Genomic DNA, 27,495 nt, shown 5'->3' on the forward strand with positions numbered 1-27,495 from the left:
TTTTTTTTTTTTTGCAAGGCAATTGGGGTTAAGTGACTTGCCCAGGGTCACACAGTTAGTAAGTGTCAAGTGTCTGTTCTGAGACTGGATTTGAACTCAGGTCCTCCTGACTCCAGGGCCAATGCTCAATCCACTGCACCACCTTGCTGCCTCTGTTTTAAACATCTTGGCTAATAATGAGTATAAGATGATATCTCAGAATTGTTTTAATTTGCATTTTGATCAGTTTTTAGTTAGTAATTACTTGTTTGTTGTTGTTGTTGCTTTTTTTTTTGAAAAATTGCCTGTTCGTATTCTTTGACCATTTATCTATTGGGGGAATAGACCTTAATTTTATACAATTCTGTCAGTTCTTTGTAGATTTTGAGTGACATTTTTATCATCTACTTTTACTATAGATTCCCCCTCCCCCGTGTTTTCTTTTCTTTTTCTTTTTTCTTCACAGACTAGATAAAACCATTTGAAAGTGATTAGTAGTCATACAATAATATTTATAGTTAGCATTTTTATAGTACTTTAAGGTTGGTAAAGTGCTTCTCATATGTTAATTTATATGATTCTTACCACAATCTTGTGGATTTATACTTGGAGATGTTAATGGTTTACCCAGGGTCATATAATTAGCAAATATCTTAAGATTCACTCTGGTCTTTCTGATTCCTGATTAGATAAGGTATCCAACCAAATTAAAGAATCAGAATTAACTGTTAGATGTCTTGATCAAAATTAACAAATTAAATTTATGAGTCACAGAAAAAATATTTGTAAAGAAACTTATATATGTAATTTTGTTTCTGAAATGTTTCTTTCAAGTGTTTGAGAATATAAAACACCATAAATGGTTGTTTTCAATTCTTTTTCATAGGATTGACTATAGATATTGCTCAAAACGAGAATTTAACACAACCTTTTCTGGAATGTTAGCTTGCAAATGAAGAGGAGAAACCCAAATCCACACACAGTAAATGTTGCCCTCTTCAGAAATCTACTATCTCAGGTAGAGAATATTTCCATGAGTCTTATGCAACTAGCCACTTTTCTGGTCGTTCGTACCTTCTGAATTAAATTTTATGGTTTAGATACTTCTTCACTGAGATCTTCAACATTAAAAAATGAAATTATTATTTTAAAGTAATTTTGCGAAGATTTACTGGTGATTGGTTCGTTAACTGTGTTCTATGCTGCTCTAGTTAAGTCACCATGACAATTATAGCAGAAAATTGAGGAACTCATTCCCAATGATTTCTAAGTTTATCACATATTCAGTCAACTCTGCAAATCTTCTCTTTGATTCTAATACTGATAATTCTTTCAAAAATTTTTCTTTATCATCATCAAAATTGTTGCAAAATTTTGTATCTTTTCTTTAGTAACTCTGTCATATGTTCAAGTCCAGTCCCCTGTCTTAAGATATCTATATCCCAGTTCTTTTTCTTCCTGCATATCCTTCCATACACTTAATTATCATTTTATCTGATTCTATGCAGTGGGCTTTGAGGAAATATTTTGATTGGTATGATGGTAAATCTACAAATTCATTTGAGGAATGTTGCCACTAGGATAGGATGGTGAGAGGACTGAAAATCATGTTAAAATTCATGCTTTATAAAAATTCCCCGAAGGAACTAGGAATGTTTTGCCTAGACAAATTAGTCAATCAACAAGCATTTATTTAACCTTTAGTGTATGCCAGATACTGTGCTAAGTGTAGCAGATACAGAGAATGGTCCTGGTTTTCAAGAAGCTTACCTTATAGGGAAGACAACATACAAATACATGTGTTTGTACAAGATATATACAATATAAATGGAAGGTAATCTCAGAAGGAAGGGACTTTGGAGAGGGGGAGGCCTCATATAGAATGTGGGTTTTTAGTTGAGTAATGTTGCCCTCTTCAGAAATCTACTCTCTCAGGCAGAAACTATTCTTATCGGTTGCACACAACAGGCCACTTTTCTGGTCATTTGTACCTTCTGAATTAAGTCTTAAAGTTTGCAGATTTCTTCACTGAGATCTTCAACGTCATAAATGAAATTCATGTACACCTTTTAGAATAATTTTGTTAGAATCTGCTCGTAGTTGGCCAGGGAAGCTGGGAGTAAGGAGGGACATCATTGTAGTCATGGGAGAGAACTAGTGCAAAGGCATGGAGTGTTGAACCTGAGTAGAAAAGCAAGTAGTCAGATGGTAGAGTGTATGTAGGAGGAAGAAAAATATAAGAAGACTGAAAAGGTAGGATGGAGTCAGGTTGTGAAGGACTTTAGGTACCAGAGGATTTTACATTTAATGCTCAAGGCAATGGAGAGTTACTGGAATTTACTGAGTGGAGGGTAGGGCTAGTGATGTGGTCAGATCTAGGCTTTGGGAAGATCACCTTGGTGACTAAAGTGGAGGATGGATTAGACTAGGGAAGGACTTGAGGCATGGAGACCAATTCGAAGACTACTGCAATAGTCCTGAGAAGAGATGGTGGGTGATGGATGATGGCAGTGAGAGTAGAGAGAACAGGGTGTATGTGAGAGATAGATAGAAACAAGATTTGACCAAAGGTTGGATAAGGGTGAGTGTAAGAGGATTTGAGGAAGATAGTAAGGTTGAGAGTCTGGGTGACTTGAGAGGATAATGGTTCTATTGACAGTAATTAGAAAGTGGGGAAGAAAGTGAGGGTAATGCATTCTGTTTTGGACTTGTTGAGAGTGGTTGAGAGGATTTCCGGTTTGAGGTGTTAGTCAATAAACATTTGTTAGATGCTTACTATGTGCCAGGGACTATGCTGAAGATACAGGATGTGCAAAACAGGTTCCTGCCTTTTTAAGAAGCTCACCTTCTGATTGAGGAGACAACATGCAAAAAATTGTATAAAGAGAAAATTTCCTTAAAATTGTTGATGATGTGGGATTTATAGCTTAGAAGAACCAAAAGAACTTCCCTACCCATTGACAGGCAAAAAATCCAATACCTGTTATATATATCAAGTCATCCAAAACTTGAAATTGAGTCGTCTCAACTCCAAGTTTAGCAGTCTTATTTGCCATGTCGCCAGTTATTGTACAGGAAAATTCTACTTTCAGTCCATCAGTCAATGAATAAACATTTATTAAGCACCTGATATGTGTCAGGCGTTGTGCTGGGGGTAGCAAAGGACAATTACTGCCCTCAAGGATCTTTCAGTCGAATGGGGAGACAACATGCAAACAAATATAATACAAAGCAAGCTCTATACAGGAGAAATAGGAAATAATTAGAAGAGGGTAAGCGCTGAAATTAAGAGGAGTTAGGGAAAGCTTCCTGTAGGAGGTGTGATTTCAGGTGGTACTTAAAGGAAGCCAGGGAGGTCAGTAGTTAGAGCTGAGGAGGGAGAGCGTTTCAAGCATGGGAAACAACTGCAAAAATTATTCTTCTTCCTTTTTTAAAATCAAATTCACCAATAGTTTATTTGTTTTTTTTTTTTTCATAAAACCATCTTCTACTTTTATTTATTCAATAATTTTCTTTCAATTTTATTAATCTTTGATTTTCAGAGTTTCCAATTTGGTGTTTAACTGGGGATTTTTAATTTGTTGTGTTTTCTAGTTTTTTTAGTTGCATGTGTAATTCATTGTTCTGTTTTCTTTCTCTCTTTTTTTTTTTCAATTTTATTGATGTAAGTTTTTAGCCATATACATTTTCTTCTAAGCACTGCCTTGGCTGCATCCCTTAATTTTGTATGTTGTTTCATTTCTTTTTTAACTTAAATACTAAAAACACAGTCACAAAAGAAAAAGAAACATATTGTAAACTTAAATATTAAACTTAAATAGAATAAGAAAAAAAAATATTGCCAGTATACTGCAGAATGTAAGAGAGGATTCAAATTATACAACAATAAGTTTACATTTTAAGAAAGCCTATATAATAAATACTACACATTGTGTATTGAGCTGTCCATCTTTTTTTTTGCTTCGGGTAAGTTTTCTTTTGTTCTCTGCTGTGTGCTTTTTACTTTGTTCTTTTTTTCCCCCATTCCCTGCCCCATGAAGGCTACAAATAAGCATGGATGTATATGCACACACACATATATGCACACATGTACACACAAATATATATATGTATACTTCCATACACATATATATATACTTAGATATCTATAATCGTGCTCATACATAGATATATACATTGATGTGCATCTTTGTAAGACCATATTATACTTGTTTGCTCTGTTTCTCTGAGGGTGGATAATGTCTTCCTTCGTAGTTCCAACTCTTTCCCTATTTTTCTAAGTCCACCAACTCATCGTTTCTTATATCACAGCAATATTCCAACCTTTCTACAAAAATATTGATTAATATGGCTGACATAATGTAGTTCCCTTTTTTTCTCTTCTGATTGAGTCTATTTTAGCTTTTACTTTGTCTGAGATCATGATTACTTGCCCTGCTTTTTTTCCCTCATAAATTCTACTCTTGATCTTTATTTTATATTTGTGTGTCTCTCCTATTTCCTATCCCTTTTGACTCTTCTACTTTACTTCTACCTGCTACCTTGCCCTCCTGTTACTTAACCTACCCCCCCAAAGATACCTCCCATCCTAAAATCCCTCCTTTGTCTTCTTCCCCCTCCCTATTCCTTAAGCCTTATATTTCTTTCTAAATTTAGAAGACTTTTGTGCCCTTCTAGATATATATGCATCATTCCCTCTTAGCCCATTTGCAATGAGAGTAGGGTTCCAGAACTACCAGCTCTCCTCCCCTATCTAATTCCTCTGTGTCACTTCTTCCTTTTGCACTTCATTTGTAGAGGATAATTACTCTTTTTTTTTTTTTTTAAGGCAATTGGGGTTAAGTGACTTGCCCAAGGTCACACAGCTAGTAAGTGTCAAGTGTTTGGTCTGAGTCTGAATTTGAACTCAGGTACTCCTGACTTCAGGGCCGGCGCTCTATCCACTGCGCCATCTAGCTGCCCCAATAATTACTCTTTTTATCTTTTTTTGTGGTGGTTTGCTTTTTGGTATCACATCGTATTCAACTCTACCCCAATCTTTCTTTTTAACTACCCATTTACTAATAACAATTTTAGACATACAATTTACATTTCCTCGTATAAAAAGTGAACAGTCTGCCCTTGTTGAGTCCCTTGTAATTAGTCATTGATGTTACCTTCTATTTTTCTTGGATCTTGTATGTCAAATTTTCTATTGATTTCAGATCTTTTTGTAACAAAATCCTGAAAGTCTGACAATTCATTAAATATCCATTTTTTTTTGCTTTAGGATTATGCTTACCTTACAGGATATGATATTTTTGGCAGAAACCCCAGTTCTTTGGTCTTCAATATATATTATTCTAAGACCTGCGGTCTTTTAGTGTACCCATTATGAGGTATTCTGTGATCCTAATTGTGGCTCTGCCATATTTGAATTGTTTTTTTCTTGTTGCTCATAATATTTTCTCCTTGAGCTGGGAGTTTCAGAATCTTGCTGTGATATTCCTGTAGGTTTTCCTCATAGGATCTTGTCTCATTGTTATTACTCTCCTTGATAAAATTATTCATTGCTTCCATGATTTGTTCTTTGATTCATTTATTTTTTTTAAAGGTTTTTAAAAATATATTTATTTAACATTTTATTTTTTCCCCAATTCCATGTAAAAACAATTTTTAACATTTGTTTTTGTAATCTCCCTTCCATTGTCTTACCTCCCTATGGCCCCTGGCCATTTCCCACCCTTAATCCTAGCTAGGCTCCATTCTCCCTTGGCCTTGTGGTCCAGGTCCCTGGAATTTTGTTACCTCATAGACTACTTGGCCACTCCTAGATCCCTCCCACAGGCTTTCTGTATATAAGGTCCATCTTGTCTCCATTAAGATGCTTAGATTCTTAAAATGTAGCCACTGCTCAGATTCTTCTAATCTAGCCACAGCTTACTAATGTTCAGACTCCTTAAGAGTCTGCCCAATATGAGAGACGGTCTAATAAACCTTGTCTTTGGCTGAAAGAAGGATTGGGTCGAATTCTTTCAGGCGGGACCCGCGTTTGTGATTTTGGGTCCCAGGACCCCTGAACCCCTAAACCGCATCATTTTGGTGGCCCATACAGGGAAACTGCCTGCCCCCAAGTTCTTCTCCAGCCAAGACTGGAAGGTATGTAAGCCTCCTCCCCCTCCCTTTCCTGCTCTGCAGTTGGGGTCACTCTCCAGGTGCCAAGGCTTGGAGGTGCTTTTCAGGCAGACAGTTATGAGACTGTCTCGCACTCGGCCTGACGCTCTCAGGCTCTTGGTCCACTGGGTCAGTTCGAGGCCATGGACCTGGGTACACCTTCCGCACCATAGAGGACAAGGACAGAAGTGCACGCTCAACTCTGTTAATTCCCTCAACGTGAGGGAATTGGGGAAACTGCAGTTGCTTTTTGGTTCCCTGAGGCTTACCTCTGCACCTCTGAATCCTCCTTCATGGAGGTTACAGGGAAAGTTAGAACAGCTAAAAATATCTTGGCATATTCTGGAGGTGTATGATCGATGTTTTAATAAACCTTGTCTTTGGCTGAAAGAAGGCTTGGTTGAATTCTTTCGGGCAGGACCCATGTGTTGTGATTTTGGGGTCCCAGGACCCCTGAACCTCTAAACTGCATCACCAGCACCCTATGCCCCTAAACCTCACCATATGCACACACAGTACAGCATAGAAATTCGTCTTACCCAAAAGGAAAGGAGAAAGGGAAGAGGTAGTAGATTGAAGGAAGCAGTGGTCAGAAAAAATAATTCCATCAGCTGGCCTTATTATAGCCTCAAAGAGATTATAGCCTCAGGCTAACGCCAGAGATTTGGCCATGTGGGAAAGTCTAGGGTTTTTCCTTTCTGGGGCCCAGATCCCAACCCCATCACTGGGACCCCAAAATAACGAGAGCAAGAAACACGGGTGGTGCCTGGATGAATTTGACCAAAACTTTCTTTCAGCCAAAGACCAGGTTTATTAAAGATTTGCCATGTTGACCAGACTCTTAAGGAATCTGAACATTTGTGATGCTTGTTGGGTGGGCTAGAGTGAATCTCAGCCATTGGCTAAGTTTTAAGAATCTGAGCCCCTTAATGGAGTCAGGATAGACCTTATATACAGAAAGACTGTGGGAATGATCTGGGAGTGGCCAGTAGGCTGGGGTGACTGGAGGAGGAGTCTAGGGAGGATCTTGATGGGAGTGACTGGGAGGTGGAATGGATTCTAGATAGGATCTAGGGTGGGAAGTGGCCTGGGGCCATAGAGAGGTGGTAACAGACAGTGAAGGTTGGGCTGGGTCAGAGGTAATGGAATTAGGATATTGGGCATAGCCACCTGTGAAAGGCAGTTGAGAGGATTACTGGAATGATGCCTAAGGCGAATGTCAAAGACTTCATCTTGTGGGAAAAGGAGGAAACTCAAGGAGAGTTGGGAGGGGGGTGTTCCTAGAGGTTGTACCCTAACATTTCCCCCCTCAAACAAATGGGACCCAAATTTTTTTGGAGTAAAGGGCAAAGGTGTTGGCTTGGGCCCATACCCCATCACATACGCATGCTTTCTTCCTTGAACCTGTTCAGATGAGAATGAGGTTCAAATGTTACCTATTCCCCCCATCTTCCTCCTCATTGTAAAAACTTTTCTTCCCATGCCTTTTATGTGAAATAATTTACTTTGTTTTTCTTTTTCTTTCTCTTTCCTTTCTCTCCTAGTATATCCCTTTTTCTCACCCTTACCTTTTCCTTTTAAGAGCATGCTAACATAATAGATTCGTATCTGTTCTCTCTAAATTGAGTCTTTCCCACTGCCCAAATGATGATAGACTTCTTAGGAGTTACATGTGTCATCTTCCCATTTGGGAATGCAAATGATGGGGTGCTTGGATCCCAGTTTCTGTCTAACCTCAGAAACACTATCCCTGGCAGTTTCCCTCCAGCCCAAGGACCCTATCTCTGGCAATAATCATGAGTGGGTCCGGTGAGGCAAACAAAAACAAGCTGACCTCAGTAGAATTTCCCTTGTCCTATCTTGTATCAACAAAATTATCATGTACTAATTCCCAGTTATCATACATGATCCAAAGGTCAAGTTATAAATATCAACTCCTGAAGCTGTCTTATTTCAGACGTAACAAACCAAAAGCACACCCCTTAGGAAACCTCCCTCCCTGTGGGTTTCCAGTAGTGAGTGACATAGTTGTATATTATCACCTAATTAGCATACTTGGCACATAATCCACTACTTTTCCTATATAAGCTTTAGCATAATTCCTTTTAGGTTGCAAGTTCCCTAAGGAGCTCTGCCCACCATGGCAGATTCCTTGAGAATTCTTGCCCACTGTATAGCATAACAATAAATCTTTGCCACCTTGACTTAAAGAATGCTTGAGTCTGTGAATTCATTCCAGATGATCCTGTCCTGTACTCTGGTCTTCAAGGGGTCTCTAAACCTTTCAGACCTCAACACAAACAATTTTACCTTAATATGTTTCTTATGATTTTTCCCTTATGTTTACCTTTTTATGCCTTCTCTTGGGTTTTGTTTTCTATTTTATTGTCTTTTCATCAGGAAGCCTTGGAAGTCTTTTATTTCATTAAATATCTATTTTTTCCTCTCTTGCATTATACTCAGTTTTGCGTGGTTGTAATCCTAACTTTTTCCCTTCCAAGCTTTTTGCTCTAGCTGCCAAATCTTGTGTCATCTTGACTATGGCTTCATTCTACTAAGGCAGAGGAGAAATAAGTGTTTCTTCAGGACCTTAATGTTTTCTTAGGGCATTGAGGGAGCTAAATAATAAAAATAGAGGTCCTGAGGATGAATAGCTTGTGTTCTTAGGTGTTTTGTTGAAGAAGGAAAGAGACAAAAGGATAAAAGGTTTTTAGTCTAGAAAGCAGGAAGAAAGGGATGAGTACAACTTGCTGTTTCCCCCCTCCCTCCCTTGAATCTTTAGTTTTTCCCTACGTACTAATTTCTTCTCTCTTTCCTTCAGATATGCCCAACTCTTCCTTGTCTTTAAAAAAAAAAAATTCACTAGCATGAGCATCCCCTCTCCTTTTCTCACTCCACTGTAGAAAGTTGATTGTGTCAACCTCTAGAGTTTGGTTTGAGAAAGACAAACAGAATTAGAGTGTACAGGTATTTATTTCTGTCAGAGTGGGCAGGCATGCATATGAATGCATGAAAACTGTAGTCTGCTACTGAGCTCACTTTTGGAATTAGGCTGCACAGTTTATATACCCTTCCAATAGGGGCTGATGTCACTCCATCATTATTTTATTGTTTTACTGAGAAACCACCACTCACTCGCAACTATACCAGACCACTCCCAGCCTTGTGCTATCTAAACAGAAGAATCTGTTTCCAACCAAGCTTGAGTAGAACACTGTGGGCTTCCCTACTTTAGATTAAATTGCTTGCAAACTTGGTGGTGTGTGATCAGGATAAGGAGAGACTGTGCCATCTTGTTATCAATAATGTCCTTCTCCAGAAAAACTGAACTAAAAGTCAGGACTTTGGAAGAAGGAGGGAGAGCTCTGAACCTCTCTAAGATATTGGTTATTACTAATCATTTTTCACATTTTCACAACTGTAATTTCTCTCTATTTTTTCTTCTTTCATTTCTCATTCCTTTGCAGTCTGGCTTCTGACTTCATTACATGTTGGAAACTATTCTCTCTACAGTTATCAATTGCTAAATCTTACTGGTGACCACCTTCTCTTCTCTCTGGGCTTCCATGACACTGTTTTCTACTGGTTAACCTGCCTGTCTAGCTGATAATGATCACTCTTCTTTGGTGGTTCACTATCAATATTATATCCCTGGAGTTCTGCAAGGCTCTCTGGTAGGCTCTCTTCTCTTATCTCTTTATAATCATTCTTAGTGAGAGATCAACTTCTATGGCTTTAATTCACATGTTGATGAATTCCACATCTACATATCCAGCTCCACTCTGTCTTCCGAACCCACATTTACAATTGCTCTTTAGACGTTTGGAAGTTGATATTCTATACTCATCACAAACTCAACTTCTCCAAAATAGACATTATTATCTAATAATAATAATAATAGCTAGCATTTATATAGCACCTACTATTTATCAGACACTGTGCTAAGCCCTTTACAATCTGGGAGGGGAAGACCCTCAAGGTTTCTGGCCAAAACAGGATAGAGAGAGAGAGAGAGAGTGAGAGAGAGACACAGGCACAGACAGACAGACTGACCGATGCATGACCAATGCACCACTAAAGTAGTAGTCCAGCTGGCTACTATCTTAGTTCAAGCCCTCACCACCCCTGCACACAATATTATAATAGCTTCCTGATTGGTCTCCCACCCTCAAGTCTTTCCCTATTTTAATTCATCCTGCACTGTGCTACCAAAGTGATTTTCTTAAAGAGGCAGATCCGAATTTTTCATCCCCTTACTCAGTAAATTCCTGGGGCTTCTTTGTTTCTTTTTCAATAAAATAGAGAGTTCTTTCCTAAGTAATTTTCTTCCAGTTTATTGGACATGAGGTTATTGAATTCCATTGTTTCTTACTCTCCCATTTCTATGGTTTATTCCATTGATCTACCTCTTTATTTTTTAACCAATATCAGTTGGTTTTGATGACTACTGTTTCCCTTTCATCTCCATTTCTTTTCATCATTTTTCTTGATATATATCTCCTCCCCACAAATGAATTGTATTCTAGTTTTTTCAAGTTTTATAAAGTATTTATTTGATAATTTAATTGGCATTGTATTAAAAGTACAAATTAACTGTGATTGTATTGTTATTTTTAACATGTTGGCATAACCCTGCCATGAGCAACAAATATTCTTCCAGCCATTTAAGTTATTTATTTGTTTAAGGAGCACTTTGTAATTGATTACGTAAAAATCTTTTGTGTGCTTTGGTAAGCCAATTTTTAGATGATTTATGTATTTTGTATTATTTGGAATGAGATCTCCCCATTCTATTGTTGCCTCTTTGATTTTTATTATTTTTATATAGAAATAATGCAGTTGGTTTTTAAGGGGTGACTTTTTGTGGCTTGCAACTTTTCTGAATCTGTTACTTATCTCAGTATCTTTGCTGAACCCATATGATTTTCTAAGTATAGAAACATAAAATTAGCAACTAAGGATACTTTTATTTCCTCTTTACCTATTTTTGTGACTTTAATTTCTCTTGTCTTATTGCTAACATTTTCACAATTATGGGGGAAAGTGGGCATCCTTACCTTATTCCCACATTTATTGTAAAATGTTCTACCATATCTCCATTGCATGCCATATCTTCATTTTGTCATGGGTTTTCCATAATTTGTTGAGGTAATCATGTGATTTTTGATTTTTTTTTAACAGTTATATTGCTTATTTTCCTAATATTGAATCATCCTTGCATCCCTAGTAATAATGGTATAATAAAAACTTGGTCATAATGAATGATTTCTTGGAAACACTACTGTCTGACAGGTTGATCTGAATTAGTGATATTGGTTAAGTGACTTGCCCAGGATTGCACAGCTAGTAAGTATTTGAGGCCAAATTTCAGCTCAGGTCTTCCTGACTCCAGGGATAGTCCTTTACCTGTTGCACTACCTAGCTGCCACATTTCCTTTACAGCTAGTTATATTAAGATTACTATTTTGTCTTCTTTCATTTTGGTATTTAGTCTTCTGTCGCTATAGGGCAACCTGAACTGAGTCCCAAAGTAGAAATCTTGAAAATCAAGGAAGAGGTGAACAAAATTTAAAACAAAAATTGAAAACAAAGAAATGATTGACTTAATAAATAAAATCAGGAGCTTAAAACCCCCCCAGCAAAATAGATGAGCCATTAGGTTATTTCTTTTTTTAAAAAAGAATAAAAACCAAATTATCAGAATCAAAATGGAAAAACTCAATGATAGTTTGAAAAGAAGTAAAGAATATTAGAATAATTTTATCTACCTTTGTGACAGTAAAACCAACAACTTAAATCAATGAATATTTATAAAACACAAAATACCCACCAAGATTAACAGAACAAGAAATTGGAAATTAGATGACCCAGTTTTCAGAGGAAGAAATTAAACCACAAAGACTCCTTCCACTTCTCCCCCTATCCCAGTTGATTCACAATAAAATTCAGTAAAACATTCAAGTTAAAATTGTGATTTGATTTATTTATAAACTTTTGCAAAAGTAGCAGAATAAGAAATCTTACTAAATTAATTCTATGATGCAGTTATAGTCTTGATACCTAAAGCAGGGAGAGCCAAAACAGAAAACCATAAACTAGTATTTCTTATTGATGCAAAATTTTAAATCTAAAACTATAAATATGAGAAAGATTATTCACTGTGACTAGGCTGCACACAGTTCATTGTTTATTTATTGTTAGCATTCATTTTTCTAAAATTCTGAGTTCCAGATTATCTCCCGTCATCTAGCCTTTCCTATGCCCATTGAGAAGGCAAGCAAAACCTGATTAGTTTGGATCTAAACCAACCTACCTTCCTCTTTCCTCTCCTGTCTTCTCTCATATCCTCCCCTACTTCCCCTCCTCTCCCTTCAAATGAGATAGTACACATAAAGCACTTTGCAAAGCTTAAAATGGGATGTAAATGCCAACTATTACTATGCTAGCTAATGTCTCCCTCATTATCAAGCATAATGTTCTGCATATAGGTGCTTAATAAGTTTGGTGAATTTAATTTTGATAGGTTGGATCTAATGAGATGAAATTTAATAAGCATAACTATAAAATCCTACTCATGGAAACCAATTGTGCAATTCATATAATGGGGAGCATATACCTAGGTCACGTCATGAAAAGGATCTCAGGGTTTTAATGATTTGTAAGCTTGATATAAGTCAACTGTTTGTCATCAGGGCCAAACCAAATTATTGTAATCAGGATTCATTAATGGCTTCACAGTGCCCAGAATAATGGCATTTTTGTGTATTGTGCGTTATTGGAACCACGCCAGTAATGTTATGTGTTACTTTTCTTATTTGAGTATTGTCATTGACAAGGTGATGTGTGTTCAGATGAGGGCACACAGGATGGTAAAATCACTTGAAACAATTCCATATAAATACTGATTAATGGACCTGGCCATTTTTCATCTGTAAATGAAAAAATTTGTGCAGTAAAGTTAGTTTTCTTTAAGTATTTGAAGTTCTGCTTTGTGGAATAGAGATTAAACTTGTTTCTACCAGGAGCGGTGGGCAGAATATGCAGAGAAACATAATAAGATTTAATGTAAGTAAAAGCTTCAAATTATTTGAACTACCTCCAAATGAAATTGGCTGCCCTGCAGTAGGTTCCTAGTTCACTAGAGGTGTTTGTGCAGTCTGAATGACTACTTTTCAGTGATATGATAGAAGATACCACTCCTTTTCAGTTTTGAGTTTGATGAACTGGGTTCAGACCTGTCTTCTAATTAAAATTTTTTAAATTGGTTAATTTGTCACAGATTTGCTGTTTTGACATGTTAGCATTTTCCCCTGCAGACACAGGAGTGCCATCTGGTGGCGCCAGAAAGTAACAGATTGTTATAGAATGATCCTATAAGGAACATGAAAAAAAAATTTCCTGCTATTTAGAAACACATTGAACCTTGCTTTTATTGCCTTTTTGACGTCTCTCTTATTTTTTACTTGCCTTTTATCTCCTGTGGTTTTTAATTTTCCTTGTGGTTATCTTTTATCTCCCCATCAACTGTATTCTCTTTGAGGGTAGAGGTTGTGTTCTTTGTTATCAATTACAATGCCTAGCACAGTACTCTGTATCTAGTAAGGACTTGATAAATATTTGTTGATGAATATAGCTTTTCCTTCATATTGCCCCTACTTTGAAGATATAATGAAAATTTTTACAACGCTTTTGTTTTACATATGTAATATTATTATCAATAGCTTTTTGTCTTTATCTTATGCTGATTGATAGGTAAAACTTTTATATGATGTTATACATCATGAATTAATTTAACAGATATATGAGAGGTCTCTTATAGGCGATTGGAGATGACAAAGATAAGACAGAGCCTCTTTTCTTTAGTATATTAGGTCTGTTTCTCCGTAAACTTTATGTAAAATCATTGCAATTCTGTTTGGGGTTTACACTGTTTTTATAACGATATAGCCAAATTTGTACATTAAACTTTTAAAATAATTTGTTAATTCCTTGAAGTTTTACTTGATAATTTGTAGTTCAAAACACAATACTGCCTAGTGAAGTAGGAGGTTTTAGTGAAAACAGGGACCTATAACCATATTGCCAGGATTGTTATTAACAGTTTTATTCTGTATTAGATTTGGTATTTTTTCTGGACTTTTTTTAAGAGTTACTAATGTGATATTTAAGAATAAACCTGAATAGTTTTGATTAGTTAAAAGCTGAATTTTCAATACTGCTTTGGCAGTTTACTCAGTGCTTTAATATTTCACATAAAATTTTTATTACAAGCTTAGTTTGTTCAAGGATGTGTCAGGACTGGTATGTCAGGAAAGCTGTTTAATATAAATGGGTTCTATGGCCTGAAGGCATTTAAAACCATTGTATTTAACATATGTGACATGTCTGAGTTAGCTAGTGATTGAATTAAAGTTTGTGATTGACACAGGATGCTAAATCTTCACAATGCACAGGACTGGGAAAATAAAGTACTTCTAGAATGTCAATTTTTAATAACTTTTTTGTGGGGGAGGAGATGTGAGGAGAAAGTAACTTTTAAAATTTCCAATGGGTGCTGTTTCTCAATTTGTTTAAGAAGGACTTTTTTTTTTTAAAATTCTTGGTTCATCAAATGTAATGAGAATTTGTTTCATATTTGTGGGCTTGTTTTGGTTTTGAATATTACAAAAGTAAAACTTTTACTTCTCTTTTCCAACCTTTTTTTCAGACCTATGGAACAAATTTTTTTATTTGGCTGTTTTTGTTAGATATTACATTATACCGCTTAGGCTCTTGTATAGAAATGGAATGTATAAGTTTCCTTTTCTTGTTGGAATATTGTGATTTGATGGTTTTGCATAAGCGTGTTCAAAATATCCACTTGAATTTACTAGGGGGAGAAGTTGGTTGTAGTTAAAGCTCTATATTTTTGGAGACAATCAGTATGAATTAAGGAATACTATGAATATAGACTAGTTTAAAGAAATCCTTGTTTAATATTTTCAGATACTCATAAGTAACTTTTTTATAATAACTTTTAAGTATGCTAACAGAATGCTTGCTTGCTAGAAGTTCTCAGTGGACCTGTTTAAATCAACAATTAAACATGTTTTGTAAAGATCATGTGAAATGTTTTAAGTAAATGCGTGCATTAGGCAGGTTTAAGAATGAGAACATATTCCAAAATTTAAACATTCCTTTTGGAATTTTTTAAATGTTTTTATTTTCTTAGCTAATATTTTTTTTGATAGCTTAGGAAAAAATAAGTTTCATTTTAGACCCTGTCATGCTGATAACAAATTTGGATTTTGTTATAATTCTAAATGAGAGGGACCTAGGTAAAAAAGCATTTTATTTAATAATTTATTCAGTAATTTCAGTCTCTGTGCATGTGACTTTATCATGAGTCAACTATTAAATATAACAGAAGTACTAACTGTAAGAACTATGGTATGACTGTAGTCATCAGTTCATTTAATAATGCTTATTGATTGATTACTGAGATACATTTTGGGAAAAAGGAGTAGTACTTAGTTAACTATTTTCCAAATGAGTGACCTGCTTTGTGGCAGAATGTCAGACAGATAATCTTTCATAAATGTTGACTTAATAAGTTTATCCTTTATATATTTTGTTTGTCATCTGTCTTTGCCATTTATGTTTGCACTCAGATTCTGGCCATTAACCGAGGGGAAAATTTGAAGATCCTGACAGTGAAGGTCAACATTCCAGATAGTGTGAAGAATGAATTCTGTAGTTGGTGTATCCAGAACAGGTCTGTCTGCTGATTTTTATAACATTCTCTCTCTCCTTTTTAGCACCATCCTGTAAAATACCTTCAGGGTCTTAATGCTTTAAGGTGTTGTTTGAACCAAAACTTTAATTTAAAACTATGTAACATAAATGTCTGAATGACTCAGTGTACTTTTTTCTTTAAATTTTGTAATGAAGATGATCTTTTGACTTTATAGATATGTTTTGGTCATTTTTCTGCGAGGAAAAACTTCTAAACTAGTACTACTTTATATTTGTGTATGTTTGTGTGGGGCATTAAAATTTTAAGTTATATACATTGGGGGAGGTAAGTTTACACTGTTTATTAAATTATACTTGGGTGAGATAGTCAATAAATGTTTATTAAATGCCACTGTGGGCCAGGTAGTGTGCTAAGCTTTGGAGATTCAAAACAACAGAACATTGGTGTGATTGATGGGGAAATAAGTAATTTTATCAAAGTATACAACAGACTGCATGGACAGGAATGAAGATGAGGAATTTGGGAAACCAATCATAAACTTGTTACAGAAGTGTGAGATAGTAGTGATTGGGAATTTCAGTCATCTGGATAATGATTTCAATTCAGCAAGCATTTATGAAGCACCAGCTATGTGTTAGGTGCTGAACTAGGTGCTAGGGATAGAATGACTAGAATAAAATAATTCCTGCCATTAAGAAAGAAGGTAGTCTTAACAGTCCAAGGTACAAGGTGGTCAGCCTGATGGGTAGTAATTTTGTGAGTGTAGAGAAGGAAAGTGAGATGTGGAGTCAGAATTGATAGGTCTGGGCAACTGATTGGATATAGGGCTAAAGGAAAATAAAGAGTATAAGATAACTCCTATTTTGTGAACCTGAGAGACTGGAAGGATAGTGATTCTCTTGAAAGAAATTGTGAAGTTAGGAAAAGGGGTAGTTCTGGAGGAACGATTAGAGATTTTGTTTTGGACATTTTTGAGTTTGGTATGTATGTAGGTGGTAATGTGGAACTGAAACTCAGAATGATGAGAGCTGGCTGTGTAAATTTAGGAGTCATCTACATCTAAATGACAATTGAAATCCAAGACTTGGTGGTCAGATCATGTTGCTCCCCTGCCTAATAAATTCTAGTGCCTCCTACTTACCTCTAGCAAATTTTTTCTGCCTGGCGTTTAACCTTCTCACAATGTGGCTGTGGCCTACCTTTCCGGGTACCCTTCTGGTACTTAAAAATCCAGCCAAAACTGGCTTTCTTGATGTTCCTCACATGCAGCATTCTGTGTCTTATCTCTCGGCCTGTGCACAAGCTATCTCATGCCTAAAAGAGGCATGCTAATGGTAGAGATGAGGTGCAGTAGATGGGAAATCAGGAGTCAAGAAGACCTGAGTTCACATTCTACCTCAGATTCTTATTATTCTTATTACTTGTGTGACCCTGGGCAGATCACTTAACTTCTCTCAGTCTCAGCAAAAACTCAGTTTCCTCATTTATAAAACGGGAAGGATTCCTTCCTCATTGTGAGTGTTGTGAGACTCCAGTGAGGTAACATATGCATATTATTAACTTTTAAGTAGGGCAGATAGGTAGATAGGCCTAAAGTCAGGAAACTCATCTTCTTGAGTTCAAATCTGGCCTCAGGCACTTAACTCATAGAGTGACCCATGGCAAATCACTTAACCCTGTTTGCCTCAGTTTCTCATCTTCAATGAGCTGGAGAAGGAAATGGCAAACCACTCTAGTACCTTTGCCAAGAAAACCCCAAATGGGGTCATACAGAGTTGAACACAGCTAAAAATGACTGAACAACAACAACAAGCTTTTAAGTGCCGTATTAATAGTAATAATAGTAATAGTACTAATTATGTTAATAGTAATAATTCCCACATCATGTATATATCTTAGAGAGATGTGTTTTAATTGAGTGGCATTGTTAGAAGAAAGATTGTAAGAGTTTAAAAGGTAAGTGGGAAGGAGGAAAAGAAAGTGGAGGCAATCATCATAGGCAGGTTTTTCTAGGAGGCAAAAATCATATAGAAAGATAGCTTGTGGGAATAGTAGTATCAAGTGAAGATTTTCTAAGAGTGGGAGATCATGTTGGTAGGTGGTAGGGAAGGAGCAATTGGATAAAAAGAGATTAGAGGAAGAGTGGGGAGTGATCAAAGGGGTAGCTCCCAGGAGGGACTGGAGAAAGTACAAAGATCTGGAACCAGAGAGGACCATAGAGACAAACTTGTCCAAAACTTTTCTTTTACGGATGAGAAAACTGAGGCCAGAGGAAGTCAAGTGACTTTCCCAAAGTCACACAGGTTGTAATTGTTAGAGGTATTATTTGAACTGAGTTCCTGTGCCTCTATAGCCCTTACTCCTTTGGTACTGGTAGAGATGCTGATTTTGCTAAGTAGAAGGACCAGCTTAGCTCTTCCTGTGAATTTGAAGTAGTGCACAGTAGGAACAGAAAAGGTAGAGGTAGCTGCGAATCCCTATTTGGCATTTAGAAAGTGATGAGCTGTGATAGAACTAAGGGCAAAGAGAATTCAAGGGTGAGTGCAGTATACTGTTGAACTGATTGAATTATAGCATCACGATTCCTAAGGGAAGAATTCGTGACTAGCACAGGACAAGTGTCATAACAGGGAGAGGATGAATGGCATTATCAGGACCTCTGCCAAAGTTATTATAGATAATTTCTTGACTTACCTTAATAATAATTTCTTTCCTCAAAATTTGAAGGAAGCTACATGGCAATTCTATTCTGGATCTGTTTCTCACCAACAGGCAGGACTTGGTGGATGTGACACAGGTTCATTCCCTACTAGAGCTTGTTGATAAAGAAGGACTTGAAAGACAGAAAGATAAGCTTTCTCTGTTTGGAAAGAATACATTTTACAAGCTGAAGAATGGATTAAAGTTCTATAGTGGAAGTCTTATCAGGAAAAGCTACTGTAAGAAGTTAAAGGTTGACATTCTGACAATAAAAAGAAACTGATTTTGAGGAATAAAAATGGGAATTGTCTGAAGAGACCTATGTGAATGCAAAGAGAAGTCCCCAACCAACATAGTTTTTTCAAAGTTGTGTAGTTGACTTCTGGCTAAGATGGCTTCCCACATGCCTGCTCCTTGCAAGAACCTAAAAATTACATCAGATTGAAAAATGATTAAGAAACGCACTGAGATAGGGCAGCTAGGTGGCACAGTGTATAGAGCTTTGGCCTTGGAGTCAGGAGGACCTGAGTTCAAATGTGGCTTCAGACACTTGACATTTACTAGCTGTGTGACCCTCGGCAAATTATGTAACCCTGATTGCCTCACCAAAAAGCAAAAAAAAAAAAAGATAGAAAGAAAGAAAGAAAAGCACTGAGAAAGCAAGTGATTTCTTCCAACCCAGAAGTCAGTAGGAAAAGGAGCCTACCAGTCAAGCCAGTGCAGCCAAATAATCTGGAATCCTCTCAGCCCTACCAGAACCATGTGAGAACCATGTATAACCTGTAAGTTTCTATATCTGGAAGGAGCAAGAACAGTGGGCTCCCCTGAAAAAAGCACCAGGATAGTCAGAAACCTGCATCATGGATCGTGGAAAGGACTGGAAGCAGACCAGTCTTTGTGCAGCCATACTCTTATCAAGACACCTCAGGGCCCCAAGGTCTCAAGCCCTCTGTTATGAGATGCTATCGTGGACTCCAAAGATCTAGAACTCAGCCTCCAAGATCTGAGAGGAAGGGCTCTAAGCATGGAATGGGGAGGTCAGTCCAGGAACCCAGTTTAGTATCAAGAGCTGAGTATCCTATCTAAAAGTACAGTGTGGCACTGAGCCTGACACTGAAAGAATGTAAATAAATCGAATTGATTACTGTGTATTGGGCACAGTAGTTGCTTCTGGAAAGAGTGTGTCAGTCATCTGCTCTGTGGCTTCACCCACTATCATTGTAACTCTTCATATCACCACGTCTCTTCCTGCATATCTCTGACACTTAGCATAGTGTTTACCATATAGCAGGTGATTAATAAATGCTTTTTTTGCTTGGAAAAAAAAAAGGATATACAAAAGGTAAATGAAGGGACATGGAAAAAGGATGAATATAATAGAAGCATGGTATGATAAAATAAGAATAGCGTCAGAAGTGCTCAAGCTCAGAGTGAACTGAGAGGAAAGCTATTGATAACCAGGTTTCTTTTTCTTTCTTTAAATTGGGAAAAAGAAGAGGATCAAAGAAAACCTAGGACTGCTACTCAGGATGGATGGGACCATGATTGTATAACCTGAAAATGGCTGAGCTGCTACTTTCTTATTTTGTTCCTCTTTTTACTTACAAAGATGTGTAACGATGTAGATAATTTTGTTACAGTTACTTGGAATAGAATGACTACATACTTGGGTACTGAAATAACTGGTAGATGTGATAAATGTCACCTTCAGTGATATTTGAAAGATCATGGGAAACAGGAGAATTCATGTAAGATATGACAAAGTCAAATGTCACAGTTTTTAGGAAAATCTACTCATCGAGACCTCCAGTCTCACATCTCCAGCTGCCTCTTAGACATCTCAAACTGGATATGCCATAGTCTTATTAAACTCATGTCCAAACCGAACTCGTTATCTTCCCCCTAAAACCTCTCCCACACCAAAAAAATTTCCCTGTTACTGTTAAGGACATCATCTTTTTCCCAGTTCCCCAGACTTGAAACCTGCACATCATCCTTGACTCCTTCCTATCTTTCATTCCTGTATCCAGTTTACATCTGTCCGATTCACCTTTGCAACATCTCTTGTATTCGCCCCTTTTTCTTCTGACACTGCTACTTCTGAGATGCAGGCCTCTGTCACCTTACTCTGGACTAATTACAACAGCCTGATGGTAGGTCTCCCTGTCTTAAGTCTCTTACCACTCCAATCCATCCTTCATTCAGCTGTCAACTGATCTTAAAGTACAATTCTTACATGTCATACCTTCTTCCTCCTTCATTTGATAAACTCCAGTGGATTCTTATCGCTTCCAGAATAAAATATAAAATCTTCTGTTTGTCATTTAAAACCCTTTATAAGCTGGCCCCCTCCTACCTTTCCAGTTTTCTTACATCTCTCTCTGAAGTACTTTTTCATCTCGTGACATTGCTTTCCTTGCTGTACCTTGCAGGAGATAGTCCATCTTTGGACTGTGCACTTTCTCTGGCTGTCTCCCATGCCTGGAATTTTCTCCTTCCTCATCTCTGCCTCCTGACCAGTCTTTCTTCAAGTCTCAGTTGAAATTTCACCTTCTGCATGAAACCTTTCCTGATTCCCCTTAATTCTCATGCCTTCCTTCTGTTGACTGTTTCAAATTTGTCCTTTATATAGCTTGTTTGTATATAATTTTGCATGGTCTTCCCCCAATCAACTGTGATCTCCTTGAGTGCAAAGACTACTTTTTTTTAAAAAAATAAGTTTTTATTGATGTTTTCTGTTTCTTGCATCATCATAATTATCCCAAGTATGTCCTACTTTTCTCTCTCAGAGAGACATCTCATATAACAAAAAGTATTTTTTAGAGAGGAAAACCAATCAGCACAAGAGATTGATACATTGAAAAAGTTTGAAAACATGTGCAATATGTAATATCTATAGACTTTCCCCTCTATGAAGGAGTAGATTCAGAGTATCCTCTCATTTCTTCATTAGAATCTTGCTCAATATTTATAATTTTGTTACTTTTACTTTTGATTTTTTGGTGTGTTATTCTATTTACATTGTTTTAAAAAAATTTAAATTTATTTATTTTTAGTTTTCAACATTCACTTCCACAGGCTTTTTTAAATTTTTGTTTATTTTTAGGCAATTGGGGTTAAGTGACTTGCCCAGGGTCACACAGCTAGTGTCAAGTGTTTGGTCTGAGGCCAGATTTGAACTCAGGTCCTCCTGACTTCCGCACTGGTGCTGTATCCACTGTACCACCTAGCTGCCCCATTTTCATTTATTTATTTATTTTCCATAGGCTTTTGAGTTTTCAATTCTCTCCCCTTCCCTCCCCTCCCCATTCCCCAAGATGGCATGCAGTCTGATATAAGCTTTACATATACATTCATATTAAACATATTTTCACATTAGTCATGTTCTAAAAAAGTATTAGAACCAATGAGAGGAACCATGAGAAGGAAGAAACAAAACAAAACAACAAAAGAAAAAAGGAGATCAAATAGTATGGTTTGATTTGCATTCAGTCTCCATAGTTCCCTTTTTTTTTTTCTTGGATAGGCAGTGGTGTTAAGTGACTTGTCCAGGGTCACACAGCTAGTAAGTGTCAAGTGTCTGAGGCTGGATTTGAACTGAGGTCCTCCTGACTCCAGGGCTGGTACTCTATCCACTGTGCCATCTAGCTGCCACTAGACTCCATAGTTCTTTCTCTGGATATATACAGCATTTTTCATCATGAGTCTTTTGGAGTTGTCTTAGATCCTTGCATTGCTAAGAAGAGCCAAGTCTTTTAAAGTTAGTCATCACACATGGCTTTTCCTGTGGACAATGTTCTTCTCGTTCTGCTCACTTCACTCAGCATCAGTTCATATAAATCTTTCCAGGTTTTTCTGAAGTTCACCTACTCATCATTTCTTAGAGCACAATAGTATTCCACTACATTCATATACCAAAACTTGTTCATCCATTCCCCAATTAATGGGCATCCCCTCAATTTCCAATTCTAGGCTATCACAAAAAGAGTTCCCGCAAATATCTTTGTACATGTGCATCCTTTTCCCATTTTTATGATCACTCTGGGGTATAGACCTAGATGTGGTATTGCTGGGTCAAAGGGTATGTATGCACAGTTTTATTCTGTTTACGTTGTTGTAGTTACTGTGTGTGTTTGCTCTGCTTACTGCACTCTACATCAGTTCATACAGAACTTTCCATGCTTCTCTGTATTAATTGTTTACATCATTTCTTTCAGCACAGTAGTACTCTATTACATTCATGTACCATAATTTGTTTAGCCATTCCCTAATTTATGGACATCTACTTTGTTTCCCATCTTAGCTATAACAAAAAATATTGCTATAAATAACTAGATATATATGGGGATTGTCTTCTTATTGATTGATTCCTTCAGTTATAAGCACAGTAATGGAGTCTGTAGTTCAAAGGGTTTGGACATTTTAGTTACTTGATTTGCATAATTCTAAATTGCTTTCCCCAATGATTGTACTACTACGTAGCTCAGCCAACAATGTCTTGGTGTGTCTATCATTCCACAACCCCTCAAACATTGACCATTGCCATTTATTGTCATTTTTGCTAATTTGCAGGGTGTGAATCAAAACTTCAAGTTGGATTTCTTTTTTTATTAGTGATTTGGAACATTCTTTCATCTAATTGTGAATACTTTGCAGTTATTCTTTTGAAAATTGTTTGTATCCTTTGATCCCCTTATATTTTGGGAAATGGCTATTAGTATAAATTGTATATTAGATAGCACATATGTCTATATATTGTTTGTATTTCTTAGATACCATTTATTGGAGAAATTTGATACAAATATTTTTTCCTTTTTGATATTTCCTCTCTGCATTAATTTGCCTTGCTTTGTGTCCCCAACGCTTAGCTTAGTGCTTACCACATAGTAGGTACTAACTGCTCATTGACTGAGAATAGAATCAGCAAATTATCGGCCTGTGAACTTTGTTTCTAATTAAAATTATAGAGCACATTATTAAAGGGATGGTTATTGAATATCTAGAAAAGAAAGTTGTTAAGGTGTTCTCACAAAGTGGGAGCAAGTTATATTTAGATACAGTCTTGCCATGGTTGATGTGTTGTTCTCAATTTATTATTTATTTATTTTTAATATTCTTTTCTTTTTTAATTTCATATTCTCTTCTTCCTACCCTACTCACTGAGATGGTAAGCAATATGATAGCAATTATACGTGTAAAATCATGCAAAACATATTTCCATATTAGTAATATTTTTAAAAAAACGGAAGAAAATTATACTTCAGTGCATTTGGAGTTCATCAGTTCTCTCTCTGGAGGTAGATAGCATTTTTTCATCACAAGTCCTTCGGAATTGTAGCCAAATCTTTCACAGTTGACAGCATGGCTGTTACTGTGCACATGGATTTCTGAGTTCTTCTCACTTCAGTTTGCATCAATTCATATAGGTCTTGTCATGTTTTTCTGAAACCCCCCTCCCCCAATCATTTCTTATAGTGGAGTAGTACTCCATCACAATTATATGCCAGAACTTGTTTAGCTATTCCCCAATTGATGGGCATCCCCTCAATTTCTGATTCTTTGCCACCATAAAAAGAGCTGCTATAAATAATTTTGTACATATAGGTCCCTTTCCTTTTTCTATGATCTCTTTGGGATTAGACTTAGTATGTCTATTGCTCAGTCAAAGGGTATGCACAGTTTTATACTTTGGGCATAGACCCTAATTATTTTCTAGAATAGCTGGACCAGTTTACAACTCCACCAACAGTTTGTTAGTGTCCCTATTTTTCCTTCAGCCCTTCCAGCCTTTGTTACTTCTGATAGATATGAGAGGGTACCTCAGAGTAGTTACAATTTGCTTTTTTTTAATGAAGAGTGATTTAGAGCATTTTTTCATGTGACTATAGATAGCTTTGATTTCTTCATCTGAAAACTGCCCATTGATAACTTTTCACCATTTATCAATTTGGGAATGACTCTTATTTTTATAAATTTGACTTAGTTCTATACACAGTATATATTTGAGAAATGAGGTCTTTATCAGAGAAACTTGCTATGAACATTTTTGATATTACTTTATTGTCTATGGCAGGACTTCTTAAACTTTTTCCACTTGAGACCCCTTCAGCATTTTTTTTTTTTGGTTAGGCAGTGGGGTTAAGTGACTTGCCCAGGATCACACAGTTAGTAAGTGTTCTGTGTCTGAGGCTGGATTTGAACTCAGGTCCTCCTGAATCCAGGGCCAGTGCTCTACCCACTATGCCACCTAGCTGCCCCTGCATTTTTTTTTTTAAACTGTTAGTGGTTCTTTATTTCTTTCATGGTATCAGTGATCTGGACTGGAAGACCCAATGGTACTTTTCCTACATTTGCTTGCTAGCTGTGTGATTGCACATGAAAGCTAGCTTTCAGAGACACACATATGATATATGGAGGGCCCTGTCTACTGCAGTGAGTAAACCACCAAAGCATATTGTGTATACCCTTCCTTCCAGACTCATTAGTATAAAGGAATTTCCTAGGAAACAAAAAGCTGGCCACATTGAGTAGTAGTGGCCAAATATCTGCAAATGATGTGTCTAAGAATATAAGGTAGCATCCCTGAAACCAGTCATTTAAAAGTTACCATTGGGAAGGAAACTAATAGAGCCAGCTACAATTCCTTTAATGCAAGGCATTGTCCCTCTATAGGAGCCACCCCTTGGGTCTTGGTTTTAGAGCAGGAGTAAAATCGTCAGTGTCATTAAGCACATGGAACATGTAATTCCCAGTGTAGATGAGAAATTATCCAGTGACTTGGGCAGCATAGGACATAAACTGCAAGAAGTGCCTCAGCACAGCTTTGGCAGATGTACATTTGATTTCATAGGACACAATACATCCTATACATGGTGGCTTTCACGTTTAAGCTTCTGCGGAAGTCTTTGGGATTCATCTTATACAAGTCTAAAGTGACTCTTGCTGTTCCAGACTTTTTTTGCTTCTGGGTAACATATTTAGGACCCAGTGTCCACTTCTGTCCTTTTTCCGAGATCATGAAATGTGTATTATCTCCTCGGGTCTGAAAGAATTCTTTGGTATCCACAACTGTGTCATCTTCTTCCAACACTAAAGTAACCAACCCAGTAGTGATTGCTAGGGCATCTAGGGTCTTAGCAATGAGTTCCTTCGGTGTGTTGGCTGTCACCCCATGCTGGCTGCTTTGGTCATGACTGGAGACCGGAAAGACTGAGATGAATGCATGAGGGAAGTTAACAGAACTCATTTGGTTTGTGATCCCACGAAAGTCAAGGGCCTTATCAGGGTTTTGGCATAGTCCCTGGCGGTGTCCATAGTGTGGTGACCTTTGTTGTGGAGCTCCAAGGAAGAGTGGACCGGTGGCGCAACTGACTGCAAGCCACCTTCAAACCCCACCCCCCCGTCCTTGCCCCTTCTTAATGCTCCCCTTCAGTGCTTCTTAAACTGTAGATCGGGACCCTCTGTGGAATCCCCCAGTTTAAGAAGCCTTGGTATGGTACCTTTTAGTAAAATGAAGTTTCCCTGATTATTTAATTTAATTAAGTCTGGTTTTGCTCTTGCTTTGTCTGAGATCATTATTGCTACCCCTGCCTTTTTTAGTTCAGTTGAAGCAAATTAGATTTTGCTCCAGCACTTTATTTTAACTCTGTGTATATCTTTCAGTTTCAAGTGTGTCTCTTGTAAACATACTGTTGGATTCTAGTTTCTAGTCTATTCTATATGCTTCAATTTTATGGGTGAGCTTGTTGTAATTCATATTCACAATTATGATTACTGTGTATTTCTCCCTCTCCTATTATCTTCTGTTTCTTCCTTGTTCTCTCTTTTTATCCTGTCTGCCTTCAACAAGTCTGTTTTGCTTTTAACTCCTGCCTCCCTTCATCCTCTCTTCTATCATCTTCCTCTTTCTCTTATCTTCTTCCCCTTCTATTTCCTTATTGGGAATGTTATATTTTTATTCACAGTTGAGTATATACATTTATTCTTCCTTCTTTGAATCAATTCGGAGAGTCAGGTTCAAGCACGGCCAGGCATCCCTCCCTTCCCTCCCCCATTTTCCTCTCTGTTGTTAAAGTTCTTCCCTGCCTACCTCTTTCATGTGAGAAAATTTTCCCCATTCTACCTCTCCCTTCCCTTTTCTCCCCCCTTAATTTTTTTTTGGAGGTCATGCCAACATAATTGAGTCATACCCATGTCCTCTGTCCATTTAAACTCCTTTTAACTGCCTTAATAGTAAATTTCTTAGGAGTTACATGTATTGTCTCCCGTATAGGAATATAAACAGTTTACCTTTATTGAATCCCTTGTGATTACTATTTTGTGTTTACCTTTTTATGCTTCTCTTGAGTCTTGTGTTTGAATGTCAATTTTTCTGTTCAGTTCTGGTCTTTTTATCAGGAGTGCTTGAAAGTCCTCCATTTCATTACATGTCCATTTTTTGTCCCTGAAGGATTATACTTAGTTTTTCTGGGTAGATGATTCTTGGTTGTAATCCTAGCTACTTTGCCTTCTGGACTACCATATTCCAAGTCCTCCACTCCTTTAATGTGGAAGCTGCTAAATTTTGTGTGATCCTGACTGTGGCTCCATGATGTTTGAATTGTTTCTTTCTGGCTGCTTGAGGTATTTTCTCTTTGTCCTAGGAGCTCTGAAATATGGCTATAATGTTCCTGGGAGGTTTCATTTTGGGATCTCTTTCAGGAAGCAATGGGTGGATTCTTTCAATTTTTATTTTATCCTCTGGATCTAAGATTTTGGGGCAGTTTTACTTGATAGTTTTTTGTAATATGATGTAAAGGCTCTTTCTTTGATAATGGCTTTTCAAGTAGTCCAATAATTTAAAAATTATCTGTCCCCCATCTATTTTCCAGGTCAGTGGTTTTTCTTTCTTTCTTTCTTTCTTTCTTTCTTTCTTTCTTTCTTTCTTT

The 27,495-nt window shown here is 37.0% G+C and overlaps 1 protein-coding gene and 1 pseudogene across 4 annotated transcripts in view; one reads left to right on the forward strand and one right to left on the reverse strand.

The window, feature by feature from the left end:
• The window catches only part of SRBD1 (S1 RNA binding domain 1), a 320,284-nt gene that overhangs the window by 48,913 nt on the left and 243,876 nt on the right, over positions 1-27,495 (forward strand). For all 4 annotated transcript variants that reach the window (XM_027865580.1, XM_027865578.1, XM_027865581.1 and 1 more), the window contains one exon: positions 15,783-15,886. In XM_027865580.1, coding sequence (XP_027721381.1) covers positions 15,783-15,886 — 104 coding nt within the window. The remainder of the gene's footprint in view (positions 1-15,782; positions 15,887-27,495) is intronic.
• Positions 25,235-25,882, reverse strand: LOC114045523 (annotated as a pseudogene).

This window comes from Vombatus ursinus, unplaced genomic scaffold (genome assembly GCF_900497805.2).
Source record: "Vombatus ursinus unplaced genomic scaffold, bare-nosed wombat genome assembly UNPS02014778.1, whole genome shotgun sequence".
Taxonomy (NCBI): domain Eukaryota; kingdom Metazoa; phylum Chordata; class Mammalia; order Diprotodontia; family Vombatidae; genus Vombatus; species Vombatus ursinus.